The 27,607-nt window shown below is 40.0% G+C and overlaps 3 protein-coding genes across 5 annotated transcripts; 2 read left to right on the top strand and 1 right to left on the bottom strand.

Annotated features, from left to right (window-relative positions):
* Positions 1-92: 92 nt before the first annotated feature.
* Positions 93-12,723, top strand: LOC116265789 (zinc finger CCCH domain-containing protein 24). 2 transcript variants are annotated; one of them, XM_031646708.2, is made up of 14 exons: positions 93-954; positions 3,266-3,358; positions 3,448-3,633; positions 4,150-4,222; positions 4,719-4,851; positions 4,933-5,086; positions 6,086-6,172; positions 6,344-6,466; positions 9,619-9,789; positions 9,893-10,027; positions 10,350-10,445; positions 10,576-11,088; positions 12,140-12,183; positions 12,282-12,723. In XM_031646708.2, exons 1-14 carry the CDS (start codon positions 352-354, stop codon positions 12,523-12,525), a joined length of 2,655 nt encoding a protein of 884 aa, XP_031502568.1. In that variant the 5' UTR covers positions 93-351; the 3' UTR covers positions 12,526-12,723. The 2 variants fall into 2 exon arrangements, with proteins under 2 accessions (XP_031502568.1, XP_031502569.1); XM_031646709.2 differs by lacking the exon at positions 3,448-3,633.
* A 3,719-nt stretch (positions 12,724-16,442) lies between these two features.
* Positions 16,443-23,719, top strand: LOC116265534 (4-hydroxy-3-methylbut-2-en-1-yl diphosphate synthase (ferredoxin), chloroplastic). 2 transcript variants are annotated; one of them, XM_031646205.2, is made up of 20 exons: positions 16,443-16,825; positions 16,940-17,186; positions 17,668-17,825; positions 18,036-18,142; positions 18,273-18,373; positions 18,474-18,550; positions 18,840-18,959; positions 19,039-19,269; positions 19,713-19,829; positions 19,934-20,008; positions 20,170-20,247; positions 20,540-20,599; positions 20,677-20,739; positions 21,025-21,169; positions 21,248-21,386; positions 21,757-21,834; positions 21,919-22,078; positions 22,896-22,994; positions 23,119-23,223; positions 23,412-23,719. In XM_031646205.2, the coding sequence occupies exons 2-20, from the start codon at positions 16,955-16,957 to the stop codon at positions 23,511-23,513; spliced, it is 2,247 nt and encodes a 748-aa protein (XP_031502065.1). In that variant the 5' UTR covers positions 16,443-16,825; positions 16,940-16,954; the 3' UTR covers positions 23,514-23,719. The 2 variants fall into 2 exon arrangements, with proteins under 2 accessions (XP_031502065.1, XP_031502066.1); XM_031646206.2 differs by having other exon boundaries at positions 16,919-17,186.
* A 1,617-nt stretch (positions 23,720-25,336) lies between these two features.
* LOC116265536 (proline-rich receptor-like protein kinase PERK13) lies at positions 25,337-26,212 on the bottom strand. The gene has a single exon (XM_031646207.2). The coding sequence runs from the start codon at positions 26,057-26,059 to the stop codon at positions 25,583-25,585; it is 477 nt and encodes a 158-aa protein (XP_031502067.1). The 5' UTR covers positions 26,060-26,212; the 3' UTR covers positions 25,337-25,582.
* Positions 26,213-27,607: the final 1,395 nt, after the last annotated feature.

Raw genomic sequence — 27,607 nt, 5'->3', positions numbered from 1 at the left:
TATCCAAAGCGGGGGAACGTAATCTAATTTTGAAAAGGTCTCAGTGTTTCCTGGCGTGGGATCTAGTGCCTGCTCCCGCGCATAAAGTTAGCTCGTGGGTTGGAAAAGAACTGGGGGTCTCCAGTGCGGCGGCTTTAGTAACAAAGGGTAACCTGCGTAACTGCTAGGCGCGCTTCAGTTATCGCCTCCCGAGGAGTTTGTAAACCTGCGGCTGCTAGTGCTGCAAGTCCTGCGCGGGGGGAAGGGAAAGGCCGGCAGCCACTGACCGTCTATATAGGAAACGGTGGTGTCGCATCCAGAGGTTCGAGGGTTTCTGGGGCTGTTCGACTGAGAGGCGATTTCCAGCCGACAATGGACTCTATGCAAATAGGAACGATGTCGATGGAGGCGGTAAGCGATGGCTCTTCGCCAACCGGAGGGAACACAAGAGAGTCCCCATCTGCTACCGACCTTCCGGTTGTTACCCATCCCCCTCCACAGTCTCCGCCAATATCATCCACGGGCACCGCTCACGCTTCCTCCTCCTCCAAGAGAAAAAACTCAGAAGAAGAGACAGCAGAAAGGGAAGAGAATGGTGGCCCTCCTCTTCACAGTCCATTATGGAAGACAAGCCTCTGTTCGTTTTTCAGGCGCCGGTCTCTGTCTTGCAGCCATGGCGACAAGTGTCGGTATGCCCACGGAGAGGAAGAGCTGAGGCCTCGCCCCGACAACTCCTGGGATCCCACGTCAGAGAGGGCCAAGAAACTCCTTAAAGGGGAAGGTGCTGGCGTTAAAATCCTTGGTCGTAAAGAGGAAGCAGAAGACGCAACCCTCTGGGAGGACGTCTGCCCTCCAACATCGGATATGCTCGACGAGTCCTCGTCGGAAGCGGGTTTATCGGCCTTCAAGAAGTGCCTCGTTCACCTGCCAAGAAAATGGACGTCGGAGAATCTCACGAGCTTTCTCGATTCTGAGGTTCTCTCTCTCAACCTTGCCGTACATGCGTCTGTCCTGGTCTATTTGGATTCATTGGTCCCCCGGAAGTGATTAGCGAACTTAATATTAATTGGATCGACATTTTTTTGCATCTGATGTTTCTCACAAGGTCTGACTTGGGTGAAATCCATGCCGGGATGCTGATGCCTTCCTTTTTATCAAAATAAGTACCTCTAATTTTTAAAGTACATTTTGCTTAAGAGACTATCTGAGCCAGGCCAAGCTGAACTTTCCATGTTGACTCGTTCTCTACTCTCGAGCCTTCAATGGAATCGCGTGCCTTTCTTGATTGGGCCAAGCCAACCGGCTCTTTCGTTTTTCTTCCGCAGGAAATACTGAGATTAGAAAGTGTTCATTATGGTTACGTTCCCTCAGCTCTCTCTTGGACTGTGAATGCGGTGCGAAAAGAGGGGGGCTATTTTGCCTTGAGAGTTTCTGGTTACCTTCTGAGTCATGATGCTGCAGGAACTCTAGCTCATTTTCAGCCAGAACCCTATTCTGACCCTGAAAGCAATAAGATGACTTCAGTGTCATTGTTCTAAAGCCTGAAAGTAGGGGATGGCCAGAATGTAGTTGCTATGGATACCTTTTTCATGTAAACCCCCACTACGGTTCAAATTTATAAATTTTGATACGAAATATGGTTTCAGGGTCCTCTCTTATTTTAGGGCGTTCTTATCAACGTGCTTATCCCATGTTATCGCATTTCTAACTTTCTACATGTCATACACAAAGACTTTGGTTTTCTAGTTTCTGATGGTGACAACTTAGTCAACATTACTTCATCAATTGTAACGTCTCTTTGACAGTTCTTACCTATGTTCAATGGACACTATCTATAAGCAAGTAGTATCTATGTCCGTCATTTCTGTACCTTGACACCATCACCCTTTTTTCCCCTACTCAACTAACTCTAATCTGAGGGAGCCGTACGGACGAATTCTTCAAATTGAGGAAAATCTGTATAATAAAGCTGAGGCTATGCCTTTCCTATAAATTCAGGAAAAAAGAGAAGATAGGGGTTGAGGTGCTTCTCCTCTTTTTTTTTCCTTTATAGGTAATGAATGGACATCAGAAGGGTAAAGAGAGAGAGAGAGAGAGAGAGAGAGAGAGAGAGAGAGAGAGAGAAGAATGGGTATATCTCAGATTACTTAAGAGTTAAGTCTTGCGCAGAAGATTATACCACTTAAATTCTTGCTAAAAATGCTTTTGAACAGAATATGAACATACTAATATGGTTAGAAATAATAATTCAGTATAGAGCATGTCTTCTTCAAGTTGTTTTCATGAAAATATTGATTTTTCTACCGTCAAAATTTGACGCCAAAAGAGCTGCTAATTTTTTGATGAATAAAAGAATAAAACTTGAAAAGTGATTGACTTAATATATGTTTCCCATCAAGTTACTCTATGCATCATATCTATAAGGTAAGATTGCATAAAATATTTTGATTACACACACACACACACACATATATATGTATATATATATAAAACAAAGAGTAACTAGAGACATATATCTACATGATTGTGTTTGTGTATGCATGGCTGCACGTGAGTGTCTGTGTTTGTGTTTATTTATATATAAAGTCTTCAACCAAGTATGCACACACACAGCTGCACGTGTATGCCCACATGTATTGATATATGCATTTCTGTACGTACTTATCTAGTATATATGTAAACATGTATGCATGATGTATGTGCAGTCATCTCAAAGTGCCTATTCCTTTAACTATTTACTGTGCCCAACATTCATGTGAAGTGTCCTGTACCATTACTCATGTTAGTGTCTATGCAATATAGGTTGTCATTTCTTTGCATGTTCATTTTCAGAACATTGTTTTCTTTACCATGTTGAAAGTGGTTATGTACTCTATGAAGTGGAGTTCAAGGGTGATCTGTTTCCAAACAAATCAGATTCAACTGATCTTAGTCTTCGTAGCACATTTTGCTGTTATTCTCAGTTGTAGCTGAACACCTGATGGAACAATGTCAGAGAAAAAATGAATGGAATTGGAAGCACTGGACCTAAAAGTTGCTGCCAACAACTTTTGATTTTTTTTTTTATTTTGGTTTCACTTACAAGGTTTCTTTAGTGTGAGACTGGAGGCTTGTGTTTTACAATTTCTTTTTCTTGATACAGTCCGTTCTTTTAGTACATTTGTGATGCTTTCCAGCTGAAACAGCATGAAAATTGTATGGTTATTTTCTATATGATGATGCCCTTTTTGTCTCTTTAGCTATGGAGAAAGCATGTTGACTAAGTGTCATGCTTTTCTGTTTTCAGGGGATTCTGTACGAATCTGCCAGAAAGAAGAAGGGAATGACTGTTGGTTTTGCTTGCTTTTCATCACTAGAACAAGTCTTGCATGCAGCAGAGGTATACCTTGTGAATCTGTGATTGATACTTGTCTAAAACTTTGGTCCTTTAATTGCTCTCATAATGAATGTCTTCTTCGATTGTTTTAGAAACTGGATGGCAAACCAATGGGCAACAAACATGTAAAAGTTGCAGATGTCATTCTACAATCATGTGACATACAGCCTGCAAAGATTAGACGTGTCCGTGATGTTGTGACTCCACTTGCTCACATGTCGTATGATGACCAATTGGATCATAAAAAGAACTCATTGACACAGATGCTCAAAAAACTTGTGAGCTGTAGATCTACTACCTTCTCAGACATAGCTTGTGGTCTATGCTTGCAGATCTGCATGTGTGTGTGTCTTTGTGCATGAGCGATATGAACACATTCTATTCTTGGTCAATTTAAGTGGGATCTTGGTTCTTGATTCCCCTTTTTATGCAAAAAAGTGCAGGATTTGAACATAATAAACTTGTTGGGAGTTGATTTTTCAAAAATTGTAAAAGTTGATTGAGTATACCAGTTTTAATGGTTCAAAATTTTCGCTAAAGACTATGTAGAGCACACACATTGATTTTTTTTTTCCTTTCACTGATAAACAATCACTATGCATGCCATTCACTTGGATAGGTTTTTCCATACCCCTATGTATATGCTGTTGTTGGATGTTTGTTGTGTCCACAAAAAATTCACGTTTACTTGATTGTTTTCTTTGTCTGTGAACAAGTTGCTATAGTTCTTGGCAGGATTAGGATTTTTATTCCTATGAGTTTACTAACTATGTTAAGAAAATTTTGATTCCTAGACTCGAAGTGCTCGCAAGGCTTGTCCAGATGCAGTTGAGCTACCTGATTGGATTCTTAAGTCTAGGGATATTGGTAAAGTTTTCTGCTACTGTAAAGCTTTGAAATTGACTTCACATGCTAGTAACTATCTTGTCAATTGCTAATAGACGAGAAAATGAAAGCCAGCCCTTTTGGCTGGATTTGATTCTAAAAAGATGCCGATGTTTCACATGGCAAGACCTATGTAAGAATTTTGGTGGATCATGACAGAAATTTGGATGGTTTTCCATACTTTATCATGTCAAGAACTTCTGTTAGATGTTATATCTGGGTGATTGGTTGTAATGGTGGCTTAGATGCTGATGTTTTTATTGTGGGTGATGGGCATCATTTCTTGACATCCATGTACTTCTTTTGTTTGATGTTTATTTTGCACATATTTATTTACAGCCGGACCATCACTGTTATTTTCATTCGCTGTTGTTATTGCAGCTTTATTATCATGTTGAGTGCTGCAAATGGTATTTCTCCTTGTTCCCTACTAGCAAGTTCTCAACATTTCATATGCAGCTGTATTTGAAAATTGCAGGTGGCCTTCCATGCACACTAGAAGGGATAATAAGATCTCCACTGACAAAAGGGTACCGCAACAAGTGTGAATTTTCTCTTGGGTATTCATTGATGGGTGAGCTGACTGTGGGTTTTATGCTAGGTAATTTCAGGTGAGCAGGAAAGTAATTTTGAATCTGTTCATTTTTGTAGAGTTGGTCCAGTTTTGAGTCTTTTGACTTGAGACATTACAGGGAAGGTATTATAGCTGTTGAGGAGCCTGTTGACTGCCCCAATGTTTCAGATATTGCTCGTAAATATGCTTCGTTCTTCCAGGACTTTCTACGCTCTTCATCTTTACCTGTGTGGAACAGAATTCAGAACTCTGGGTTTTGGCGCCAGTTTACTGTATGTCTTATTATATTGTTCACATTGTGTTTGTTTTCCTTATATGATTATTTTGTCCATTAACTTGTTTAGATACTCCGGGTTTTTATGGAAACATCTCTTTTCTGATAACTTCCTTTTCTTTTTTTTTTTTCGTTCTCTAGTTATTGTCCATCCTGCAAAGATGTACTCTGGTCTTGGATATGTTCTTGAAGTTTTAATGGATGACAATGGATTTCAATGTTTTATTTTTTCTCCTTTTTCTGTATTCTTTTTTCTTTTGTTCATCTCTTTGGGTTGAAGATTTATTGAAGAAGTTGTTTCCTTCAGTGTTTTTGAATTAGTTGGCATGGTATGGTGATGCTGTCAGTTTCCATGTAAAATTTTCCCACTCTTTATTATTGGATCTTTGATGCTAATTAATTTGGTATATCCAGTTATCTGTGTTTTGGTGATCATGCCATTGCTGCTATTTCCTTCGGGAACTTTAATTGCTATTTGTCAAGCCTTTTCCTATTTGGCATTACTGATGCAAGTTTCCACTGCTTTATTGCACACTGTCATTATATCCTGTAGTTATAACACAATGAAATGATTGGGCTTGTTTTAAGTGACTCTGACTGCAGCTGAGTTTTTCTTGTCTCACAAGGTATATGTACGATGCTGGCTTCCTGCTTGAAAGTTTGAAACATACTAAGTTAGACTCATTCTGTTTCCAATTAAATATACAAATTTGGCCTCTATATGAGATACCTAGTTAGCAAGGTCAAATTGCATTGCTTACATGGGTCATTTGTATGGTGGCACATACATATGTGTATTCGTGAAAACATTAGGTAGTTATTGTAGAGTTTTATCTCTTTGCCACATTGTTCACTGTAGGAAAAAAAAAACTTAGAAATGATTTAAGCTGTAGTACTGGTTTTTGTGTTGATAATAATGTCAAGTGCAAGACAGCAAGTTCTTTTCTTGCACTGTCCATAACAAGTTACCAATACCACTAGTGTGTGGTTCTATCAGGTACGTGAAGGTCGAAGCCCAAGTGATGGGCCTACTTGCCCTGAAACAAAAGATGCTTCCATCGCAGAGGTCATGCTTATTGTTCAGGTACTCTACCATTTGAACCAAACTGGCTGTATCTTGGAACTAACTGTCTTATTGGCTGTTCAGTATACTCTTTGCTCTTCAATTCCACAATTTTCTTTTTTTTGCTATAGCAACTTAAATTACGTAATATTTTTTTCTAATTTTCATTTCTAGCATTCTTGTAATTTACAGGTTTGCTCATTAGGTATTGATGAAGAACTAAAGAACAGAGAATTCCATAGAATGGCAGAGGTTCTTTCCTTTGGAGCAGCAACTTCTGCCCCTCCATTGCCCTTGACCTCGCTTGTCATGCAGGTGAATATCTTTGTTTTTGGAGTAATTTGGTAATGCTGCTTCCAGCAGGTGAGAATTTTTGACATTCCAACAAAAGCTATAATCATCTTGTAAAGAATATCTCGACTTTCATGTGAGAGGAGGCAAGAAGTTGGAACTGTTTGTTGGAGTGGCTTGCCAGTTGTAGCAAATGAGAATATTTTGGTTGTTCATACTTCATAGTTCATATTCTCAGGAAGCAACACCGAACTACCTGTTTTCCTATTTTCTAATGGTCATGCCAATCATGTCTTTTTGTAATGAGACTGAAAGTAACCAACATAAAGTCATAAACTACCTTCACTCCTTGAATACAAAATAGGAATGTATCTTTTGTGCCTTATTTACTCCTTTACTACGACAGTGGTGGAAGACATTCATGTTTTTCCTTTCCACCTTGGAGGGTGTAAAATGGGCTTTTACACTGAATACAATGAAAATCGTCACTTTAGCATATGAACTGAGGTGGAATTTAATTTGTTTTCTTCAACTTCCAAAAAATAAAACAGGCACTTCTAATTTCCATTAAGGGTGTAAACCAAGATCCACGCTATATTGTAACATAATGTGAGGTACATGGTTGTAGATATAGGTGAATCTTGGTATTGACAGTTGCACGCCTAAAATCAGTTTCTGCAGATGTATCATACATGGTTGTAGATGTAGACGTTGGTGTAGAACAATCTTCAAAAGCTTAGGTGCAGGGACATAACTGTATAGAGTAAATCAATCTTCTGTACAGCACCCTAGAAGTCCTATACACCCCTTTTTAATAGACCCTGTCATGTTAGCAGTTAGCAACTTACACACACAATGACTTGTTTAGGTAGGCCATGGAGGCAAGTCGAACTGGGGCAACTGGAACTCAGCTTGAGTATAGTATGCTTGGCTTGAGCTCCCCTTGGACTCAAGGCAAGCTGGAGCCTTACGGCTCAAGTACTGCTAAGTCAAGCTTGTACTGGTTGAGTATTGAAATATTATTTCTAAAATGCACATTTGGAAAGAGAAAATGGTGAGTTTTGTAATCATGACCTTTTTAAAACCTAAAAGGACGTCCATTACACCAGTGGCATTTTTTGTGATGGTGTGTAATAAGCATCTATATGCTCTTGATGATCATAATCGAGCTTACGCGAGTAACATACAACTTAATTTGGACTTTTTTATATTTGTTGAACTTGACCATTGGCTGGAACCTGAATGAATTAAGCTCAAGCTTTACATTTTAGAGGACAAAATATTTATGTGCTACAGAGAGAGAGAGAGAGAGGGAGAGAGAGAGATTCAAATAGAAGGAAAAAAGTAATGAATTTCTATCCAAGAGATATCTATACGTACCTGTCTCAGAAGAAAGTAAACAAGAAGATACCTTTAATATTTCAAAAGGGTCCGTGTCACGGACTAGCTGTTGATTAGTTGATCAAGTTCATCAACTAGTCCATGGGCAGGGACTAGTTGGCTGACTGGCACATAGCCTGACTAGGCGACTAGTTGGACAGACTAGTCCGTGGTTTAACAATTATATGTATATTATAAGAAAGAACATTGGCAATATATAGTTGATATGTTTATAAAGAATATTGGCAAGATATAGTTGATATATTAATAAAGGACATTCTGTGACATCCAAAACTAAAAGTTCTTAAAAAAAAGGATAATGCAGTCAACTTTGTCAAAAGGATGCCTAATGTTTAGTAGGATTCTAAAAAAGTGGACTTTATCAATTTTGATTGGTTCCATAATTAGTAGAATATGTCAATGGGTGTGTTTTTTCTGCAAGCACCATGACTTTGACCGTGTTCCATGTTGAGAGCTGTACGCTCCATGGTGCCAACATAGGTTTGGCTGCCCCTAAACATGTAGTTGTGATTTTTTGTTTTGTTTTATTATGTGGATATGAGTGACAACATTTGTTTGGAAGCTGAAAATTCGTAGTTTCTTTTCTTTTTCTTTTGAATTTACAGGGCAGACAATTTAAGAGTTTATTTTTAGTTTATGGATGTAGTTATGTGCAATGTTATAAAAGGCGTAGCGTATCGTGTATCGGTCGGGCCGACCTATACGCCGTATCGTAACGTATCGTAAACGTAGCGTAACGTATCGTAAAATTAATTTTTAAATTTTAAAAAATATTTAAAAATCAGATAAAAATAGACAAAAATGCTTAAAAATCTGAAAAAAATGAACAAAAAATCAGAAATCAAGAAAAATAAAAAATGTATTCAAATATAAAAAGATCATCATACATAAGGAACATTCATGTGTCATCATCCATCACAATTTTAAACTTGAAAATTTTATAAAATTTTAGGACTTAGAGTCTTAAGACTTGGAGTTTTATGACTTAGATTACATCACAATTTTATAAGTTCAAACGTATAGTCATCATCTTTCATGATTCAACGATGATATCTCCCAAATTGATGAATCCTCGGTTAATTTTTATGAAAATAGGCAAAATCTCTCCCTCCTATGTCTATTGGAGTCTTTAAATACAAGAAGAGAGAGAGGGAGGAGTGTTTAAACTTTTAAAAAATAAGGAATTTTATGTTTTCTCCCGTATCGTACGATACGGGGGTGTATCGCCCGTATCGCACGATACGCACGTGTATCGCAAATTTATGACGTACCGTATCGTTCATCTTGATACAGACGATACGTATCGTACGATACGCGTTCGTATCTTACGATACAGATAACATTGGTTATGTGTGTTTGTATGTGCATGCGCCCTCATTCGTAATGCTGCATGTTACTGGTGTTTTAGAGTTTCACTTGATCTAATTGTTAGGGAGAGTTGAAATATTGGCCAAATTCAAAGGTCTTGAAAAGGATTTTCTTCTGGAAATAGGGCAAACTATAAAGCATTAGCATATGTTTTTGTTCTTATTCTGTTCAAATCTCAACTTTTCTAATAAATGTTTATCTGCTTCTCATCATATTGTGAATGAATTCAACTTTCAACTGCCAAATCCATCTTTTCTTGTTATTTAACACCATATTTGTCTGCGCTCATGCTTTCCAATAAGGTTTCAGGTTTCCTTTCCTTCCTCATTATTGCTGGCTTTTGTTATGGCCCTTACTGCTTTCAAGGATCCAGTTTGCTTGACATTAAGTATTGATGATTCTTGAAGGATCATACGGGCATATCAAATGCAGCACCAGTTGATTCACCAACATTTGCGTTAGCCATACCAAAGAAGGGTAATATTTATGGTCTTGAAGAACCAAATGCATCGGAAGCAAGAATCCATGACTACATAAATGGTCTTCGTTTTTCCATATCACCAACAGCATTTTTTCAGGTTTGAAATCTAACACACACACACACACACACACACACATATATAATGTGTTCATAGTAAAAATTCTCGAAATAGATCCCTTTCATGATTTACAAGGCTGCAGGTTAATACTCTGGCTGCAGAGAAGCTTTACTCGCTTGCTGGTGATTGGGCTAGACTTGGTCCAGATACCTTGCTTTTTGATATTTGCTGTGGCACTGGAACAATAGGATTGACGTTAGCCCATCGTGTTGGTATGGTAATACTATTCAACAAACTGCAAGTTCCTTTTCTTCTTTGGCTCCTCTTTCAATCATTTATTGGGAAAACTACCTTTGCTATGAGTTGATAATGGAAGGTTAAGCTCAAGCATTGGGGGTTGTGGTAGATGATAGTTGGATTCCTTAATTTAGTGGTTGACCTTCCATAGTGTTTTCCTTTTTCTTTTTCTCTTTGTATTTCCTCTTTCGTGTTTGTCATATGGTTTTCTCATGTTCCTTTACTCCATCAGCTCTCTAAAGTTATGTGATTTTTATTGTATGGGATGATAATGGATCGGGTGATTATCATGCTTATGCTAGGTTGTGGGCATTGAAATGAACAGTTCTGCAGTTTCAGATGCTTGGAGAAATGCAGCAATTAATGGAGTAAAAAATTGTCATTTTGTCTGCGCAAAGGTGAGATATGCTTAATGTAGCTTTCTCTTACATTCTTTTTCCTTCAACCAGAATCTACATCAGAAACTTGATAACCTGCATTTGTTTTAGTGTAGATGAAATTTGGTTGCTTATTTGAATGTCTTACCAGGCAGAAGATGTTGTGGGATCTCTTTTGAAAGAGTACGTCATGCTGCCGGAGCAGCATGATGCTTCCACACATATCTCTGGAAGCAACGGTCAGGGAACTGATGCTAATGGAGTAACTGTTGATTTTGTTGGTCGATCCAGTCCTATTCTTGAAACAGAGCCTGAAAGTTCTACTGACACAAAGAGAGTAGGTCATGTTCATAACCCTATGCATCATGTGGATGATGTTGTGGCCACAGAAAATCAGTTAATCCGAAACAGTTACCTCAGCACTGACAGAGAGAACTGTACTCATGATTCTGAGTCCACTGAGCCATCAAGCCATAGCCGTGCTTCTGAGGAAGTACTAAATTTTACTTACGATGGTGCTACTAGTGATTCTGGGCTACCTCTTTCAAAGAATGATAAATTGGATCATGCTGAACCTTTACAAGGCAACAACAAGTTGAATGTTCTGCAGTTTAAAGACGTTGTTGCAATAGTGGATCCACCAAGGGTTGGCTTGCATCCTTCTGTAAGTTCTTTCCTCTCATACTTTGTATGCATCATAGAGGTTGTATTCTTTGTCAGAGGAAATGCATTTGGTTTGGTTTTTTGTGAACCCACTCACAACCAGGGGCTTTTATTTTATCTTCATATGGATCGTGCAAGATTTGTCTGTGGGTGTGGACTATGGACCTAGAACTCCAGAAGGGTTTATGTACCTGCATATCTGTACTTCAACCTTGAGATCCTAGGTCAGAGTTTGAAGCTGAAACCATGCCAAATTTAGCTGAAATGGATTCCTTGAGGCATATCGGGTCCAAATTTACATTTGATTCTATTCCATTTATCTGTTCCTTGTTTCCATGTTCTTTTGCTATAGTTTTCCACTTTATTTTTAGTCATTATTTTTAAATTTATTTGAAATATATTAAGAAACTGACCTTACTTGCTGTTGTCAAGGGGAGTTCCTGATCTGTAGATACTTTATCCATTGCTAAGTAAGCACTTGCTCACTTTGAATAAACTAGGGTTGACAGGTTATTTATGACCGTTGTATCAATTGTTGGAGGTAATGAAGTGCTTGGTTGAGATTTAAAAATGTTATTTGTCTATTGGCAGCAGCCAAGAGCTTGACAGCTGACACATGCCACAATACAAGGCTTCACACAGTCGCACACACACTACAGTCTAAGGCATAAACACCACTCAGGATATGCACAAAGACATGCAAGGATAAAAATAATAAGACCGCTGTACACACACACACACACACACACACACACACACACACACACACACACACACACATATATATATATATATATATATATATATATATATATATATATATATATAAACAAAAAGTAAGAATTCCAACAAACAAAACAACACGTTCATGATTCATAATTTATAGATTATGAAGAAGAAACTAATGAACAATGACCATGTGAAAACGTGCTAAAAATCCAACATATTTTAGCCTTTTTCAACTAGTTGGTGTAACCATTGGAATTTCTAACCCTTGCATGGGCATGCCTGTACTTAGAGTATACCTTATATAGTGGAGTGTTCAAATGCAGGTGATCAAAGCATTGCGGACTCATCCAAGCTTACGTCGTCTTGTGTAAGATAGTTTATTCTTTTCTTCAAAGTATGTTTAATGAAATTTCCACTTGTTATGATTTGGTCAAAATTCTTAGAGTGCTCATTTGGCCCTTCCAGCTACATTTCATGCAATCCTGAAAGTTTGGTAGCAAATGCAATAGAGTTGTGTACTCCAGTTATCAATAAACCGGAAAAAGGGAAAAACAGAGGTTGCTGGAGGAACATGAGCAGTGCAGGCTTGGCAAGGCAGAGGGTAAAATCTATGCCGGTGTCTGTACCTTTTCAACCTGTGAAGGCAATGGCTATCGATTTATTTCCTCATACTTCTCACTGCGAGATGGTTATGCTTTTCGAGAGGTGACATGGTTTCATGACTTCGCTAGTTTTGAGATGTGGAAACTTGTAGCTGTAGATTAGGCGCTTAAGGAATTTCATTGGATGTGGTGAACAAATGCTGGCTTGTCATTGCTTCACAAGATTAAAAATTGCAGAAGCTTTTGTTATAATCTTCAAATTTATTAAATAATTACTTAAATTATAGCAGAACAGATTTTAAGCAGCAGGTGACTCTGAAAGTGTAGTTTGGCTGTATTCGCTAGACGTGCATGTGCTATGTTTATCTTTTTTCCTCCAGAATAGCAAATCCGTCCGAAGGTTGGTAGCCAAAAAGTGAGAAAACTGGTGGAGGTCAACCTATTCAAAAGATGGAGAGAGAGACCCGTGCCCTTTTCCTGAGCCTCCTCTCCCTGCCCTATGGCCTTTGAGGCTGCTTTCTGCTTTCTCTTCGTTTTCCGTGATTTTGGTGACTGATCGTTTGGTAGCGATCTTTCTCACTTTCAATATCCTTTTTCCTCTTTCTGAAAAGTTTGGTGAGAATCAAGACACATGTATCTTCTCAATATTGATTAAAGTACACAACTTTTTGCACAATTTATTGAAAAAGTATTTTCTTTAGTTTAAAGAAATATAACTTCGTCATTAATGAGTCAAAATGATGAGGTTGGTTTCAAATTACATGTCCATCTTTCTCGGACCCATGCTGTTATTATGGAATTATAGAGGCTGGTATTGGCTGATAAGCATCGGTCGCGGCTGCGGCCGAACTGTACAGTTTTATGATATTTGAAAAGTCAATTTTATAGCTTTTGCACTAGTTGAAATTGTAATTACATCTTTCAACAAAAACGGAAACTGACCCATGTATCAGCTGGTATAGCCTGATATTTGTTGGTTGTTGACAACGTTGGTATTGTGAACTGTTGTGCTTTTATTATTTTTCTTTCCATCTTCTCTCTCTCTCTCTCTCTCTCTCCCTCTCCCTCTCTCTCTCTCTCGCGTCGTGAAAACTTGTACAGTTTTCGGGCAAGAAAACTTTGCCTCCTCGTATCTCGAAAGGCAAAAAGTACTTTTAAATTGTCTATTCAACTACCATTTGACTGGAGACAACTCTCGTTACCTTTCTGCTAATCTTTAACGTGCATTCAACAATACTAATATAGCTTGATGCGTCTCTGATGACCAACGAAGGTCGGTAAATTTTCGAAGAGTTGCCTTTATTTTTTTAGTATTTTTATGCCAGAATATCTTAATATTTACTTTTAAATCAAGGGAAACCTACCCAGGACAATGACAAGGAAAACAAAACAGTGACAGGGTTAAGATCTAAGGTCTTCGACTTAACATTCTCCATTTACCAAATGTCGTGACATAGAGCTTTATATATATTTATATATTTCTCTGTGTGTGTATGTGTATGCATGTGTGTAACACGTGGATTTCTCTAGCTGTTTGGATGCTGAAGTATTTCAGCTTCCATACATACACACGCACACACATACACACCCACTCACTTCTACAATCCTGTAATTCTTTTGTCTCTCTCTTACCATCTTCTGATACACTGCACTTCATATACGGTAAGAGAGAAGCAAAAAGCTAAAATTCCTGATCCAGTGTTTTATAAGCACTAGATCCTAATTTCACAAAATTCTAGCAACCCTGACATTTTAGCCTATTCCTCTTCTTTAGTACTGTACATTCAATGTAATTTAACAGAAGGAGATAGGACATAAAAGTTATCCGGTTACGATTGTCATAAGTCTATGTTTGTGCATATGTGCATACCCTTTTTGATCTAAATACACGAGAAGAATAATATAAACTGCATATTTTTAATTTTTTTATAAGTATAATTAGGTGAAATTAAATCAGCTACATTTTTTTAAATATGAATAACCTGAACTTGACTCATATAGTCCTACCAGAAATTTAAATATTCAACACTAACAATTGTTCCAAATATATATATTAAATATTTTTTAAACATAAAATAATTAATACAATTAACTGTACCCAGATTTTTTCAAATATTTTTTAAACATGAAATAATTAATACAATTAACTGTACCCAGCTTTTTATGTCAAACTGTCGTGTGGAGAGGGGTTTAACGTAGAGAGAGAAAAAGTTAAATCTTAAAATGTCGCATTAATAAAGAGAGAAATTGTTGGGTTAAATTGTTCAGCGTTTCTATAAAGCTTTTTACTGAAACACTCAACACTATTGGATATTTCGTTTACTTGAGGTACATTTTTGATGGCCAAATTACCTCTAAAAAAATTAGAAAAATGTTAAAACTTGGGACAACCTAAATGCCTTTCTTTTAAAAACCTTTAACAATCATAAAATGACGGACGTTTAATTTTTAAAGAACATTTGGTAAACGATGTGTAAAACATATTTTATGACCTGAAAACAGAAGTCTAAAATCCAATTTGCGAATTGGTTTGCCATGTTTTTGGTGAGTCTTATACATTTGGACGTCCTAACTATATTTGTATGGTTGTGTGCATTCGAAACAACTCAAATCTTGAGGAAACATTGATCCCGTACGACACCTGCTGGGGTTAGTCTCCCTACCTTTTTATTATCATTAAATTAAAACTGGATCCTGCTCCAAAATATGAGAATAACCTGAAGATAGATAAAAGATCTCAAAGTAAACCCACCGAACAGAAATATAAGAAACAAAATCATGCCTCTTGCCTGCCGAAGGGAAAACGGCAATCTAGCCAGGTTTGTGATGGTGGTCATCATGTGGTCACGGTGAGAGGATAAGTAAAAGCCTTTGCCTCTACAAGCACCTTTGCTTTGTTCGTGGCTCCGATAACCTGGGTCGCCTGCCTGCACTTCTAGTTCTAGCATGTCGTTAAGTTGGGATTTTCTTTTTTCATTGATAGGCTTCTTTGTCAGAAGTAAATACATCAAACCGCCATTGTCTTAAAATCTTCTTCTCAACTCTTTCTCTCTCTCTTTAATCTCTCCCTCTCTCATCTTAGCATCCTCTTCCTCACGATAGAATTCGGCTTCTCACAAGGGACATGGTGAAGCTCAATAGTTTAGTTTATTGTGGCTTAAAATGTTTAAGTATTAGTCGCTAAAATAATTGTAATAATTGCTAATGTCACCGTGAATTAACGCTGTGTCGTAAATTGTTACTAATGCTAATGATGGTTTTTTACTAATGAATGTAGACAATTAAAAGATAGAAAAATTATAAGAAGCTTTTAATAATATAAAAGCAGTTCATATAGCTGACGTTGAATACAACATTACGCTTTGAGTATAAATATGCAACAAAATCCTAATTCATTTCATCATAAAGTCGAGCATGCAAATGTACACATTTATCGGAAGATAGAGAAAAGAAGACATCGAAGGGCGGGCGTCCTTGCCCTTGAAAATCTTAATGTTAGCAGATTGTTGTGCAGAAAAAAATGAGATCAAGAAACGATCGGAAAAAGTGGGAGGGACGTGAATCTTCAAGGAAAAAATTGGTCTTCATAGTTGACGGAAACTAATGGGGCTACAAGTACAAGAATGGAAAGGCCGGTTTTTCCTTTTTCACAGTCATCGTTCAATGTTCAAACTCCCAACTACCGACTCTCGAGCGAGCTTCGTTGAAACTTCAAAGGAGCCCATGATACGACGAAATCACTGAAAAGAAACTAGGAAATGGGGGAGGGCGGCCGCAGCCCCTCCTCAGTCTGCAGTCAGTCATTGAGTCTCTCTCTCTCTCTCTCAAAGCAGGGGACGGGTAAGAAATGAAGCTACCACCTTTCTGATTTCTCCGTATAACACGGTCCCCGTTCCGTCGATTCGAAATTTTATTTTATTGGGCAGGATAAGAGAAGGCCCACGTGGCGGCTCTCATTTTTCACCCGCAGCCTTCCCTCTCCGACGAGGACGAGAGTGTTATTGTTAAACCTTTTTACTGATGGGGCTGTGGGGTATCCGGTGCCGGTGAGAAAAAACTGGCCCTCAATTTAGCGGAGGAGAGCACGGCAAGGCCAAAGCCCGTGCCGTAGCTTCCCCGCTGCGTACCAACAGTATCTCAAAGATGCCTTCCAAATGAGGCCACAAATTTTCATTTTTCCACCCAACTCTCATTCTTTATAAACTGTACCAACAATTCCATCCCACTTTCTGCTTCCCCCTCCCTCATCCTCCCCCCTTCCCCTCTTCGCTTTTGTTCCTGCACTCTGATTGCGTTTCTCCCTCTTCCTGCTTTCCTGACCGGCGCTGCTCCGGCCTCTGCTGCTGTTGTCTTTCCTTGTGTTTGGTTGCGCCTAACTTATAGCGGGTTGAAGAAGAAGAACCTCAGGTCAGGCCTCCGCGACCTCTCTTCCCTCCTTGCATGCATGATCGAGTTGATCACCTTCCTCCCTCCCCCCCTCTCTCTCTGTCTCTCTGACAGCGCGTTGGAACGTTGCTGCAGGCTCCGCAACGGGTCATGGCTTCAGGAAGCAGCATCCTCCACACTTCATTCTCCGGGCTTAGGGGACGGTCCGATTGCTTCCGCAGCCCATCAGAAGGTGTCGACTTCGCGAGGTTGAGGAAGGCCAGTAGCTCTGCTCTTCAAAAGTCGAGCAGGTCGCAGCGCGCTCTGAAGTCGTTGGTTGTCAAGAACTCGAGCTCTGAAATGGTGGAGTTGGAGCCTGCTTCGGATGGAAGCCCTCTGCTAGGTAATTACTACCAATGGAATCTGTTTCTCTCCTGCTCTTTTCAACCCTATAAAACGGGAGATGAGGAGACCATGATTCTGTCCATCATGTTGGCTTTTCTTAGAACAAATTATAGGTTTCCTCCTCGAAAACAAACTCAGAGAGGATCTCGCCGACCGAGAATTTAACAGTTGGAGAAACTTCTATTTTTTTGTTTTCTGTTTTGCTTTTTTAAATAACGGGGCAACCCATACTTTAACTGGCCGATCCGTGCTGCAACCCTTGCTGCTTTGGTGGGTTCTCAACCTGCCCCGAGTTGGAGACGAGTCTTCTCAGAGACCATCCAACAAATAGTCTTTCCTAAAGTTTGTTAAAATAAATCCCTTCGTCGGACTCATCATTTCATGCCTCTTGAAACGCAAGCCTGAGGACGTTCTTAGGCTTCTCTCTCTCTGTGTTATCTGCATTTCTGATTCATTGAGGACATGCTTTCTGATGTAAGTTCCTAGGCAAAAGTACTGTGAATCCATCCACAGAACTGTCAGAAGGAAAACCCGGACGGTGATGGTGGGTGATGTTGCTCTCGGAAGTGAGCATCCGATAAGAATTCAGACCATGACTACTACTGACACCAAGGATGTCGCTGCCACTGTTGAACAGGTTGGCTCTTCTTCCCTTTGATCTTATATATATACACGACTTTATAATTGTGTTTCTTCAATGTTACGGTTGGTTTCTCTGGAGTTCAAGTGCATCGATTTTCATGGAATTTGAAATGATGTTCCTCCATTTGAAGGGGCTTTTCAATATAGCGCACGTGTGCTTACTATCTTCACATATACTGATTATTTTGGTCCCTTCCGCTGCCAGGTGATGAGAATAGCTGATAAAGGAGCAGATATTGTCCGCATAACGGTTCAAGGGAAGAGAGAAGCTGATGCCTGTTTTGAAATTAAGAACACGTTGATCCAGAAAAAGTAGGTTACCATCTATCCAACTTTATGTTCGAGATGTTGGAACCGAATCCAATTGCACTCTTGATACTTTATCTGATGGTTGCTCAAAACATTTCCAGATGCCTATGTGATGGTTGCGTTTTATTTTCAGCTATAACATTCCTCTGGTGGCAGACATTCACTTTGCTCCTTCTGTTGCACTGAGGGTCGCTGAATGTTTTGACAAGATCCGAGTAAATCCTGGAAATTTTGGTATCTTTGCTGGACCTGCAAATACTTTGGAACATATGATCCCATTGAGTAGCTTCTGCCTACGTCTTCTTCCTGAATTGACTAAGGAAATTGCTTGCAGCTGACAGGAGGGCCCAGTTTGAGCAAATTGAGTACACGGAAGAAGAATATCAAAAGGAGCTTGAGCATATAGAAGAGGTTCAACATAGTTTCCCTCTTGCTTCTTTACTTTGAGCTGAAATAATACAGGATATTATCACCATCCAATGGTGTGCATATACATGCTTGATTGCGTATATACTTCATTTTTGATTGTCCATATCTGTGCATAAACCTCATTATGTAAATCTCCCATTGCTTTTTCTTTTCTTATTTCATCTGTAGGAGAAAGTTTTATAGGCCAGAAGGCTTGTAAAGGAATGCAATTTAATAAATGTTGCATTCTCTTCTATGTCACTTGTCTCTGACCATTGCTAATATGTTTCAGGTTTTCTCTCCTTTGGTTGAGAAGTGCAAGAATTATGGACGAGCTATGCGCATAGGAACTAATCACGGGAGTCTTTCTGATCGTATTATGAGCTACTATGGTGATTCTCCCAGGGGAATGGTGTGTGAACGTTTGCGTGTTTAGCATTTAATCTTATTGCATCTGTTTACGTCATCAAGATTGCACGTGCATTAACCAGGTTGAATCAGCATTTGAATTTGCACGGATATGTCGAAAGCTGGATTTCCACAATTTTGTCTTCTCCATGAAAGCAAGCAACCCTGTAATCATGGTTGAGGCATACCGTCTTTTGGTAGCTGAAATGTATGTTCATGGGTGGGACTACCCTTTACATTTGGGAGTTACTGAAGCTGGTGAAGGTGAAGATGGCCGTATGAAATCTGCAATTGGCATAGGAACACTTCTACAGGTTTTAATTTTACCTCTATGTCCTTATCCAATTTATTTAAGATCATGCTATTAACCTATAAGCCTATAACAAATAGATTCATTAATATTGCTGGACTAAGCATGAAAGGATTATTCCTCAGATTTCCTGCCAAAATACATATAAGTTTAATAAAAGAGATCCAGACAACTAGCATTTCTTCAAACTTCTTGTTTAATGGAGTGGCCTAAGGAACCACTGCAAGTTCCATGGCCAGGGCAGACAATTTTCTTCATTAATTTTTTCCAACTTGATTTAGTTACTGCTACTAATATGTACTGGTGAAATGTTATGCCTGTGAGGTTATGACTTATCGTGATATAATTCCTACATTATTACCATAATAATACATTTCCTTTGCGTGCAATCTTCACCAATATGAGCTTAGTGTTTGTCCTTTATCTAGATGCCCTTTTTCTATACAGGATGGTCTTGGGGATACTATTCGAGTTTCACTTACAGAACCTCCTGAAGAGGAGATTGACCCTTGTAGAAGGCTGGCTAACCTTGGCATGACTGCAGCCAAGCTGCAGAAAGGAGTGGTATGTCTTCTTGATAATATCATTGCTCTAAAGTTTCTCATATATAAAAACTGACATGTTGTGCCACCTTCCCATTCCTCACAATTTTTTTCCTGTTGAAACAGGCACCATTTGAGGAGAAACGTCGCCATTATTTTGATTTCCAGAGGAGAAATGGTCAGCTGCCTGTGCAAAAGGAGGTCAGTGCTCTTATACATAGTTATTTCTTTTTAGTTTTCACCATGTTGGATCTAGCAAGGAAGCTCATTGGAAATAACATGTTGTTTTTCATTTTTTATGCCTACTTTTATGCATGATATTTCCTACAACCTTGTAACTACTATTGTATCCTTTAATGCAGGGTGAAGAGGTGGATTACCGAGGTGTTCTTCATCGTGATGGTTCTGTTCTTATGTCTGTATCTCTGAATCAGCTGAAGGTAGGCCTTGGGTTTGCATTTCCCTGTCATTCTATCCCTTTTTTTCTGTTTTGGTGTCTGAAATTGGAAGGCATATTATTTCTTTTTGATTTTGTTGAATTTGTGGAACGATTTGTACATAATGTACACAAAGTTATGATGTAAGGATGTGGCTTGTGACAACAGTAATATGTAAGAGTTATAGTGTCAACTATATGTGTGTGTGATCCTAGTTTGCTCTGGGTTAATATTGTTTCCTTTTGCTTCATTTTTCTAGTCTGCTTCAACCTTTGTCTATTGTCTTTCTTAGCAGATGCCTGAGCTTCTTTACAAGTCACTTGCAGCAAAACTTGTTGTTGGCATGCCCTTTAAGGTTATCCCCTTATGTTACTTGTTCCATATTTTTATATCTCTTTTTGGATGAGGCACTAACATGTTTGCATGCAACAGGATCTAGCAACGGTTGATTCTATCCTGTTGAGAGAGCTTCCTCCATTGGAAGACATCGATGCTGTACCTACTTTAACTTCTAATATCATCTTTATTTGTACAAACAAAAAGTCCTTAACTAGGTTTCTGGCTGTTGGATAATGTGATTGTAGTTGTGTGTATAATCATTTTATGTGGCTCTTCATTGCACAAGTTTGCATGTCTAACAAGCAAGTAAAACTGATAGATCCCTGTGAAAGTGCTAGTCAGTATTGATTTGCTCTAATATGGGGATACTATTGTCTGCTTTTAAGAAATCTTGGAGATTTTGTTCCAGGTTGTCCTCTAATACATTTAATTACTTAGCAGAGATTGGCCCTTAAAAGACTGATAGATGTGAGTATGGGCATCTTGACTCCTTTGTCAGAGCAGCTAACAAAACCGTTGTCACACGCCATAGTTCTAGTGAATTTAGTTGAATTGGCCACTGGAGCTCACAAGCTTTTGCAAAAAGGTTTGCTTCCTACTTCATCTTGCAAATTATGCCCACATTATTATCTCCTGTTTAATTCTCCTCTGCTGTGACATTTAGGAACACGTTTAGCTGTATGTGTTCGGGGGGATGAACAATATGAGGAGCTCAGCATTTTAAAGGAATACGACGTTACAATGTTGCTGCACAGCATACCATATGCAGAAGAAAAAATTGGACGCGTACAAGCTGCTAGGAGGTAGAAACCTGAGTTGCATCCTTGCTATCTAGTCCATTGGTTACATTATTTTCCATTCTAGTGGCCAAGTAACGTGCAATGCTTGATATCTCAGTGTTCCGTTTAACACACATTTGCAATGTAAACATGTGAAAGAGAGCTTCCCTGCTCAAAGGCCATAGGAGGAGAAAAATATTTGCAATCTATTGATGAATAAAAATGCATACAAGGCAAGGGTATTTTGCTCATTTGCCTAGGACGCTTGGATAGGCTGGAAAGGAGATCCATGAGGTTAATGGGTCCCAATGATCTAATATCTAACTTAGTTCTCAAATTAACTTCTTGAGTGGATTTTCTGTTAGTTTTCTAATCTGTGCTGCCTAAATTGCAGGTTGTTTGAGTATTTAGCAGATAACGATCTCAACTTCCCTGTAATTCACCATCTAGAGTTCCCTGCAGGTGTTCACAGGTTTGTGACTTCTGGATCTGATGGTATTTATTTTATCTAGGTGTTCAAAAATTTTCTCATCATTGGACACCTTGTTAACTGCAGAGATGATTTAGTCATTGGCGCTGGAAGTGCTGCAGGTGCCCTTCTAGTGGATGGATTAGGTGATGGGTTATTATTTGAAGCTCCAGATCAGGATTTTGATTTTCTGAGGAACACTTCATTCAACTTGCTGCAAGGATGCAGGATGCGAAACACAAAAACGGTGATCTATCGTTTGTTAATTTGTTGAGATGAAAATCAAGTCCACACTGAATATTTTGAACTATTTCTTTCATGATCACATTTTCCATGTTGCAACTTAAGTGAAACAAAATATATGCCCACAAGTCCTGATACACCTCAGCCCCACTGGCTTAAAGCCTCTATGATGAAGGCAGTGCCTTTACCTTACAAGGCCAAAGCAATGGGTGGAGCTTCCTGTTGGGCAGGGAAGGGATGCCTACGTGTTTGACATCAAGGGGCATGCAGAATTGGAGATGGAAAACATGTAGCTTCTAAGTTGGCAGGTTCCACATGTTCAGAAAGTTTTCTGGAATATGACATGTATTAACAAGAGATATAACACAATAAGCAACAAAAAGATACTTAGTTTGTGGAGGAAACTTTGTTTTTATGACAATTCTGCCTGCTTATGTCCTGGATAATGAAGTTAGATTGCTGATCATTTCTCTGAGGGGTTGGACTTGGACTTCAAGCTGAGATGGTCAACTGTTCCATAGCTGGTGTGCTTTTCTTGGCATAATAAGGTATAGGGGTCTGCCCAACCCCAGCTTTGCCGATTATGGAAACTAATGTGGAATGTGGATGCAAGCCCACATTTTTATTCCTATTTATCTCTAAAACTTCAACCTTGACTTGTCATGCCCTTTTGTGCATAGATCACGTTGCAAGTTCCACACAAGTTGCTGAATACCCTATCTACAGTCAAATCCACATGATATTGCTCCTATCATCTGCCTTAGCTGCATATTTACCATGTGCAACATGAGGAGGTACTAAGAGTCTTTCTCCCTTTGCAGGAGTATGTATCATGCCCTTCATGTGGACGTACATTATTTGACCTTCAGGAAGTCAGTGCGCAGATAAGGGAGAAGACATCACACTTGCCTGGTGTTTCTGTATGGCTCATAATTTGTTTGACAGCTAGATGTTACCTTCTTGCTCTAGTTCCTTCTCTTTTACTTTTAGATAAAAACATGATACGTTTCTTTTTTGAAAAAAACGAAAAATTAATTTTTGCAGATTGCTATCATGGGCTGTATTGTGAATGGACCAGGAGAAATGGCAGATGCAGACTTTGGGTACGTTGGAGGTGCCCCAGGAAAGATCGACCTCTATGTTGGGAAGGTAACAGTCACATCGTACAATTTCTTGCTTAAACATTAACGGTTCAATTTTTCAACTGCTGTACACCCAAGAATGCAGAAACCGACAGTTAAAAGAGAATGATTAAATACACAAGAAAATTATTCCAAATTGGCATAATATTTGGCCAAAACGAATGATTTTTTTTTTTGTCCTTCTTGGCATGTCAGACCGTCGTAAAGCGGGGCATAGACATGGACCGTGCAACCGACGCTTTGATCCAGCTGATAAAGGACCATGGGCGCTGGGTAGACCCTCCAATCGAAGAGTGAATGGAAGCTATTCAGGTGTTTGGAGCGTCATGTGCTGCAGGTTTGTTCATCCGATAATGCCAATGCCTGGGGATAGCAACCGGCTTTAATTTGGAATACAGGAATAGAGTCCAGAGAGTGCCCTATTTATCTGCAGATGCAAGCTGCAGCATGTGGTTGAACTTTTCTCATTTGAATCCATATAATGAAAAATATAATTTCTGGGAGCGAGAATGCGTCAGGAGATTCTAACAGCTGTTGCATTTACACACTCAGTTCGTTCTCATATTAAGTGTGATGAGTGTATACACGCACTGTTTGGTTTTTCACTTGAGAAACTTGAAGCGTTCAGCTTGAAGTCTGCAAAAAGACATTTGCAACTTGAACCATAAATAACCGTTCTAGATGTTTTGAGAAATAGAATTACATGACACATCCCATGAATTGAATTTAAGAAGGCTAGGAATTAAAGAATGGGGACTGCTTCAAGTCCAAATCTGATCATATTGAACTTCAAAGCGGAAAGATTTATTGTTAAGCTGAAGCATGGAGTAGATGGAAGTTAGGAGCAGAGAGTAGATGGACATGACCGTTGAAAGCCAGAGAGAAGGAAAAACCGACAAAAACTGCACGGACAGAAAGGAAAGAAGATGCAAGCGTCCAGCCCAACATTTCCTCTGTCACAAAAGCAGTATGGAGTGGCGGATTTTACAATTTGTAGTATCTGATGGGACCCATAACAAATTGCTCTCTGGATATTAATTGATACTAATGAGGGCATATTCAGTTTCATATGTATAACCTTTCGAAAGCGCCAAAATAAACAATAACAAAAGGAGGAAACTTCGCGCGTCGTCTTGTCGCCCTTTTTTTCTCTCAGGTCTGGACCTTCCTGAAAATGGGACAGCGTTTTTCCATGAGAGAAGGAAGAGACGAGCTCACGTGATCCGCTCCGAGAGAGGGAGAGCATCTGGATTCACATGCTCCTCACAAACACTATCAACGGTAACCGGAACGACCAGCAGCAGCAGCCTGTCCGCACAATCACCACTCGCTCTGCCTGTCAAATTCCAGACGGCGACAAGCTAAGCGTTGAGGAGGGAAGAGGAAAAGCAAGGTGAGGTGGTTGTGGAGGCGGACAAGTAAGCGAGTGATTTGAGCAGACTGGCTCCCAACGAGCCTCAGCTACACAAACGTCGTCTTGAAATCAGGGTTCGACCTCGATCCACCCCTTGGTGCAAACACCTTTTGCAAGGGGCGGGCTCCACCTTCCTTTTGGCGATGAACAAAACATAGCATAATTAAAATCCATGGAATTGGGAATTAATAAGACTAGCAACCGCCTCGCCTAATTGAAAACTAAGGCCTTCTTAGTCCACCTTTTACGCCCATATTCACCGTTTGGGTCACAATAATTGAAGGGCGAAGACGAGATCCAGGAGACCGTGCATTCACAGCGATCACATGCGCTGCTGGTTGGGGCTTATCTTACAAACAACCAGCGCTCTACCACCTACTTGTGGTCATAAAGACGGACACCACCAAGAAAGGAATAGAAAACCCAAATCCCGCAGATTCCGCGATTGCCAAGATCTGAGAATCCATCCCCCACGGTAAAGAGGGCGCGGAGTCGGATCTACGCACCATTTCTGCCTCCGCCGTCGGCGCGGAGTCGGATCACACGCGAGACGAGAGAGGGCGAGCAGGGGTATCGGAGTGAACCAGCAGTCGCATCACAAACGCCATCGGAGCTGGCCCGAAGGGCGAAGAACACAAAACAAGCACTAGATCGAAATGTTTAATCAAGAAAATAATCAAGGGTCGCTGAATTCTGAAAGAACAGAGAAAGAAAGAGGAGAAACTTACCTTCTTTGATTCCTTTCCTAAGGGGAGGGAAAGGGATGTCAAAGAATCAAGATTTCAATTAGCCACCAGGAAATTCTCACGTTTCTACAATGCTACAACAAGAACGATAAAAAGGAGAAACACGCACAGACAAACACGGAGGCGACGAAAGATCGAAGAAAAGAATGGAAGTAATGAAAAAATTCGGATGCTTCTTCCAAATCAGAAGCATGATAAGAACAGAATCAGAGCATTTCTCGCCTCGCTGCGAAGCCATACTGCGATCGGCGGATGTTTTGTCGGCGCTTTCTGTAGATAATAAAAGCCACAGTGACAATAGCCGCGCCGATAACCACGCCGACGACTGTACCGGCAACCCGGCCTGCCTTTCCTCCCCCACGGGAAGACGTCGGATCCGGAACTTTACCGCCACTGTTGACCGCGTTCTGTTCCTCGTTCATGGAGGGGGCGAGAGAAGGTGGGGAGGGGGAGTCCTCTGGAGGAGGTGGAGCGGGAGGGGAATTCAGGTTGACGCTGGAGCGGGACGACGGAGCGGAGGCGGGGGCCGACATGGAAGGAGGACTCACTTGGGGGAAGAAATGAGTGGGACCATCAGCTCCGCTGTCCGGCGCGGGAGCCGGGGAAGCTTCTGGCTCATTCTGTGCTTCCGAGATGAAGAAGATGGCGAAGAAGAGCAGAGAGAGCAGAAGGGCCCTGGCCATTGAAGAGAGCTTTCTCTCTCTCTTTCTTTCCCGGAGAATATTGATGACGCAAGTGCAGACGATGAGGAAAGGGGGAAGACGGATTTTGATAGGAGTTGGAGTTGGAGTTGAGAAATGAGTGGGGTGGGAGGGGAGGATGATTTTAATACGGGAAACCCTAGCGCAGGGGTGGAGGAGTTGAGGGTCCCAAGGGATGACGAGAGATGATGGGATGGCAAGTGGCACTACCGACATTGACATTACATACATACATACGAGGGGGGAGGGAGAAGGACTCAGGGTGTTGGGTTTTAAATCTCTTTCTTGGATTAATTCGTTCACATTCCTCGATTAAAACCTTTTTTTGGAAAAAAAATATTAAAAAAAAAAGACAATTATTTTTATCTTTGTAAAATCAAGATGGTCTACCCACTTCACTTTCGATTGGATTGGCATAAGAAGGCGAAACCATTTTGCTCAAAACCACCACCCAATTTGAACCGGATGTGCATGAATTTGTAAATGACCACAAAACAATGTATTTATTAATCTTACCTTGTGTGTGGCAGTGAAACGATTGCCTTTAAGAAACATTTTTCATACTCATGAGGTTGAATTGAACGTCCAATAGAGCAAGGGATGAATACCTTCCACCGCTCATTAGTCAAAAGCACGAGCGTAAAGAATTAAGTGAAAGTGAAGGGTTTCTTCACGTTCATCCCCCCTTAAGTTTCGTTTAAATGAAAACACTATAGGAGGGGAGGGGCTTGACTTGGATTAACAGCGGCCGACGTCTACGGTTGAACTTGAGATGTAAGAAACAAAGATCGAAGGACATCAATCATCCATCGAGTGACCCGCCGGATCTTTGTCCCCTCCCTTTCTAAGTTGGCTTTCTTTTCCCTCAGATTGTCTCGCGGTTATGGCGCCGCTGAAGCTGCTGACCGAGAAGAGACGGAGAGGATCGCCCGAAAATCTTGGCCGCCACCTCCTCGAGGAACAGAATCAAATTAAGATTCCCTTCCTCACCTTGACCTCCTCCCCTCAATCACGCCGTCAGCCCATGCACTCCTTGCTTTCTCCCCTTCCCACGCCATCGTAGGCGTGCGAATTAACTGTACGCAAAGCGTATCTGTCGCTTCTGCATTTGATCCGAATTTATAGACTCCTCAAGGTAGAGCTTGTTTTGTTGAACATTTTTTTTACAACTTCAGAAGAGCTTCTATATGTAGCTACATCTTTCAGAAAACTGTTAAATAATAATTAGTTCTGGTAACTTGAAAACAAAAGGTTACTCGCTGTCACGGGCCGACTCCTTTAGCCCGTGCGACGCGACCAAACTCTCGCCAGTAGGCCGTAAGTCTTCACCTTGTCCAAGCGGGCGCAAATCCCTTGAGCACTTAGATACTTAGACAGACACATAACATAATAGTGTAGGAAAGAAAACTCGTAATATATTCACTTGAAAAGTTAAGTACATCACAAAGTGAACGCAAGTAAGTCTTTACAACTTTACTTACAAAAGTTGGCCGAAGCCACTTACAAAGTTCCCAAGCCGACCAACCAAAG

This window comes from Nymphaea colorata, chromosome 12 (genome assembly GCF_008831285.2).
Source record: "Nymphaea colorata isolate Beijing-Zhang1983 chromosome 12, ASM883128v2, whole genome shotgun sequence".
Classification (NCBI taxonomy): Eukaryota; Viridiplantae; Streptophyta; class Magnoliopsida; order Nymphaeales; family Nymphaeaceae; genus Nymphaea; species Nymphaea colorata.
Note: the sequence above shows the minus strand (reverse complement) of the source record. Positions and strands in the feature narration are given on the sequence as shown.

What these genes read in the sequence shown, in the direction of transcription:
- LOC116265789 (XM_031646708.2), top strand. Translation starts at nt 352, where the DNA reads ATGGACTCTATGCAAATAGGAACGATGTCGATGGAGGCGGTAAGCGAT. An exon ending in CGAGCTTTCTCGATTCTGAG is followed by an intron (nt 955 to 3,265) that starts GTTCTCTCTCTC and finishes TTCTGTTTTCAG; the next exon opens with GGGATTCTGTACGAATCTGC. An exon ending in CCAAGCTTACGTCGTCTTGT is followed by an intron (nt 12,184 to 12,281) that starts GTAAGATAGTTT and finishes TGGCCCTTCCAG; the next exon opens with CTACATTTCATGCAATCCTG.
- LOC116265534 (XM_031646205.2), top strand. Translation starts at nt 16,955, where the DNA reads ATGGCTTCAGGAAGCAGCATCCTCCACACTTCATTCTCCGGGCTTAGG. An exon ending in AGTAAATCCTGGAAATTTTG is followed by an intron (nt 18,374 to 18,473) that starts GTATCTTTGCTG and finishes AATTGCTTGCAG; the next exon opens with CTGACAGGAGGGCCCAGTTT. An exon ending in AGCTGCCTGTGCAAAAGGAG is followed by an intron (nt 20,009 to 20,169) that starts GTCAGTGCTCTT and finishes CCTTTAATGCAG; the next exon opens with GGTGAAGAGGTGGATTACCG.
- LOC116265536 (XM_031646207.2), bottom strand. Translation starts at nt 26,059, where the DNA reads ATGGCCAGGGCCCTTCTGCTCTCTCTGCTCTTCTTCGCCATCTTCTTC.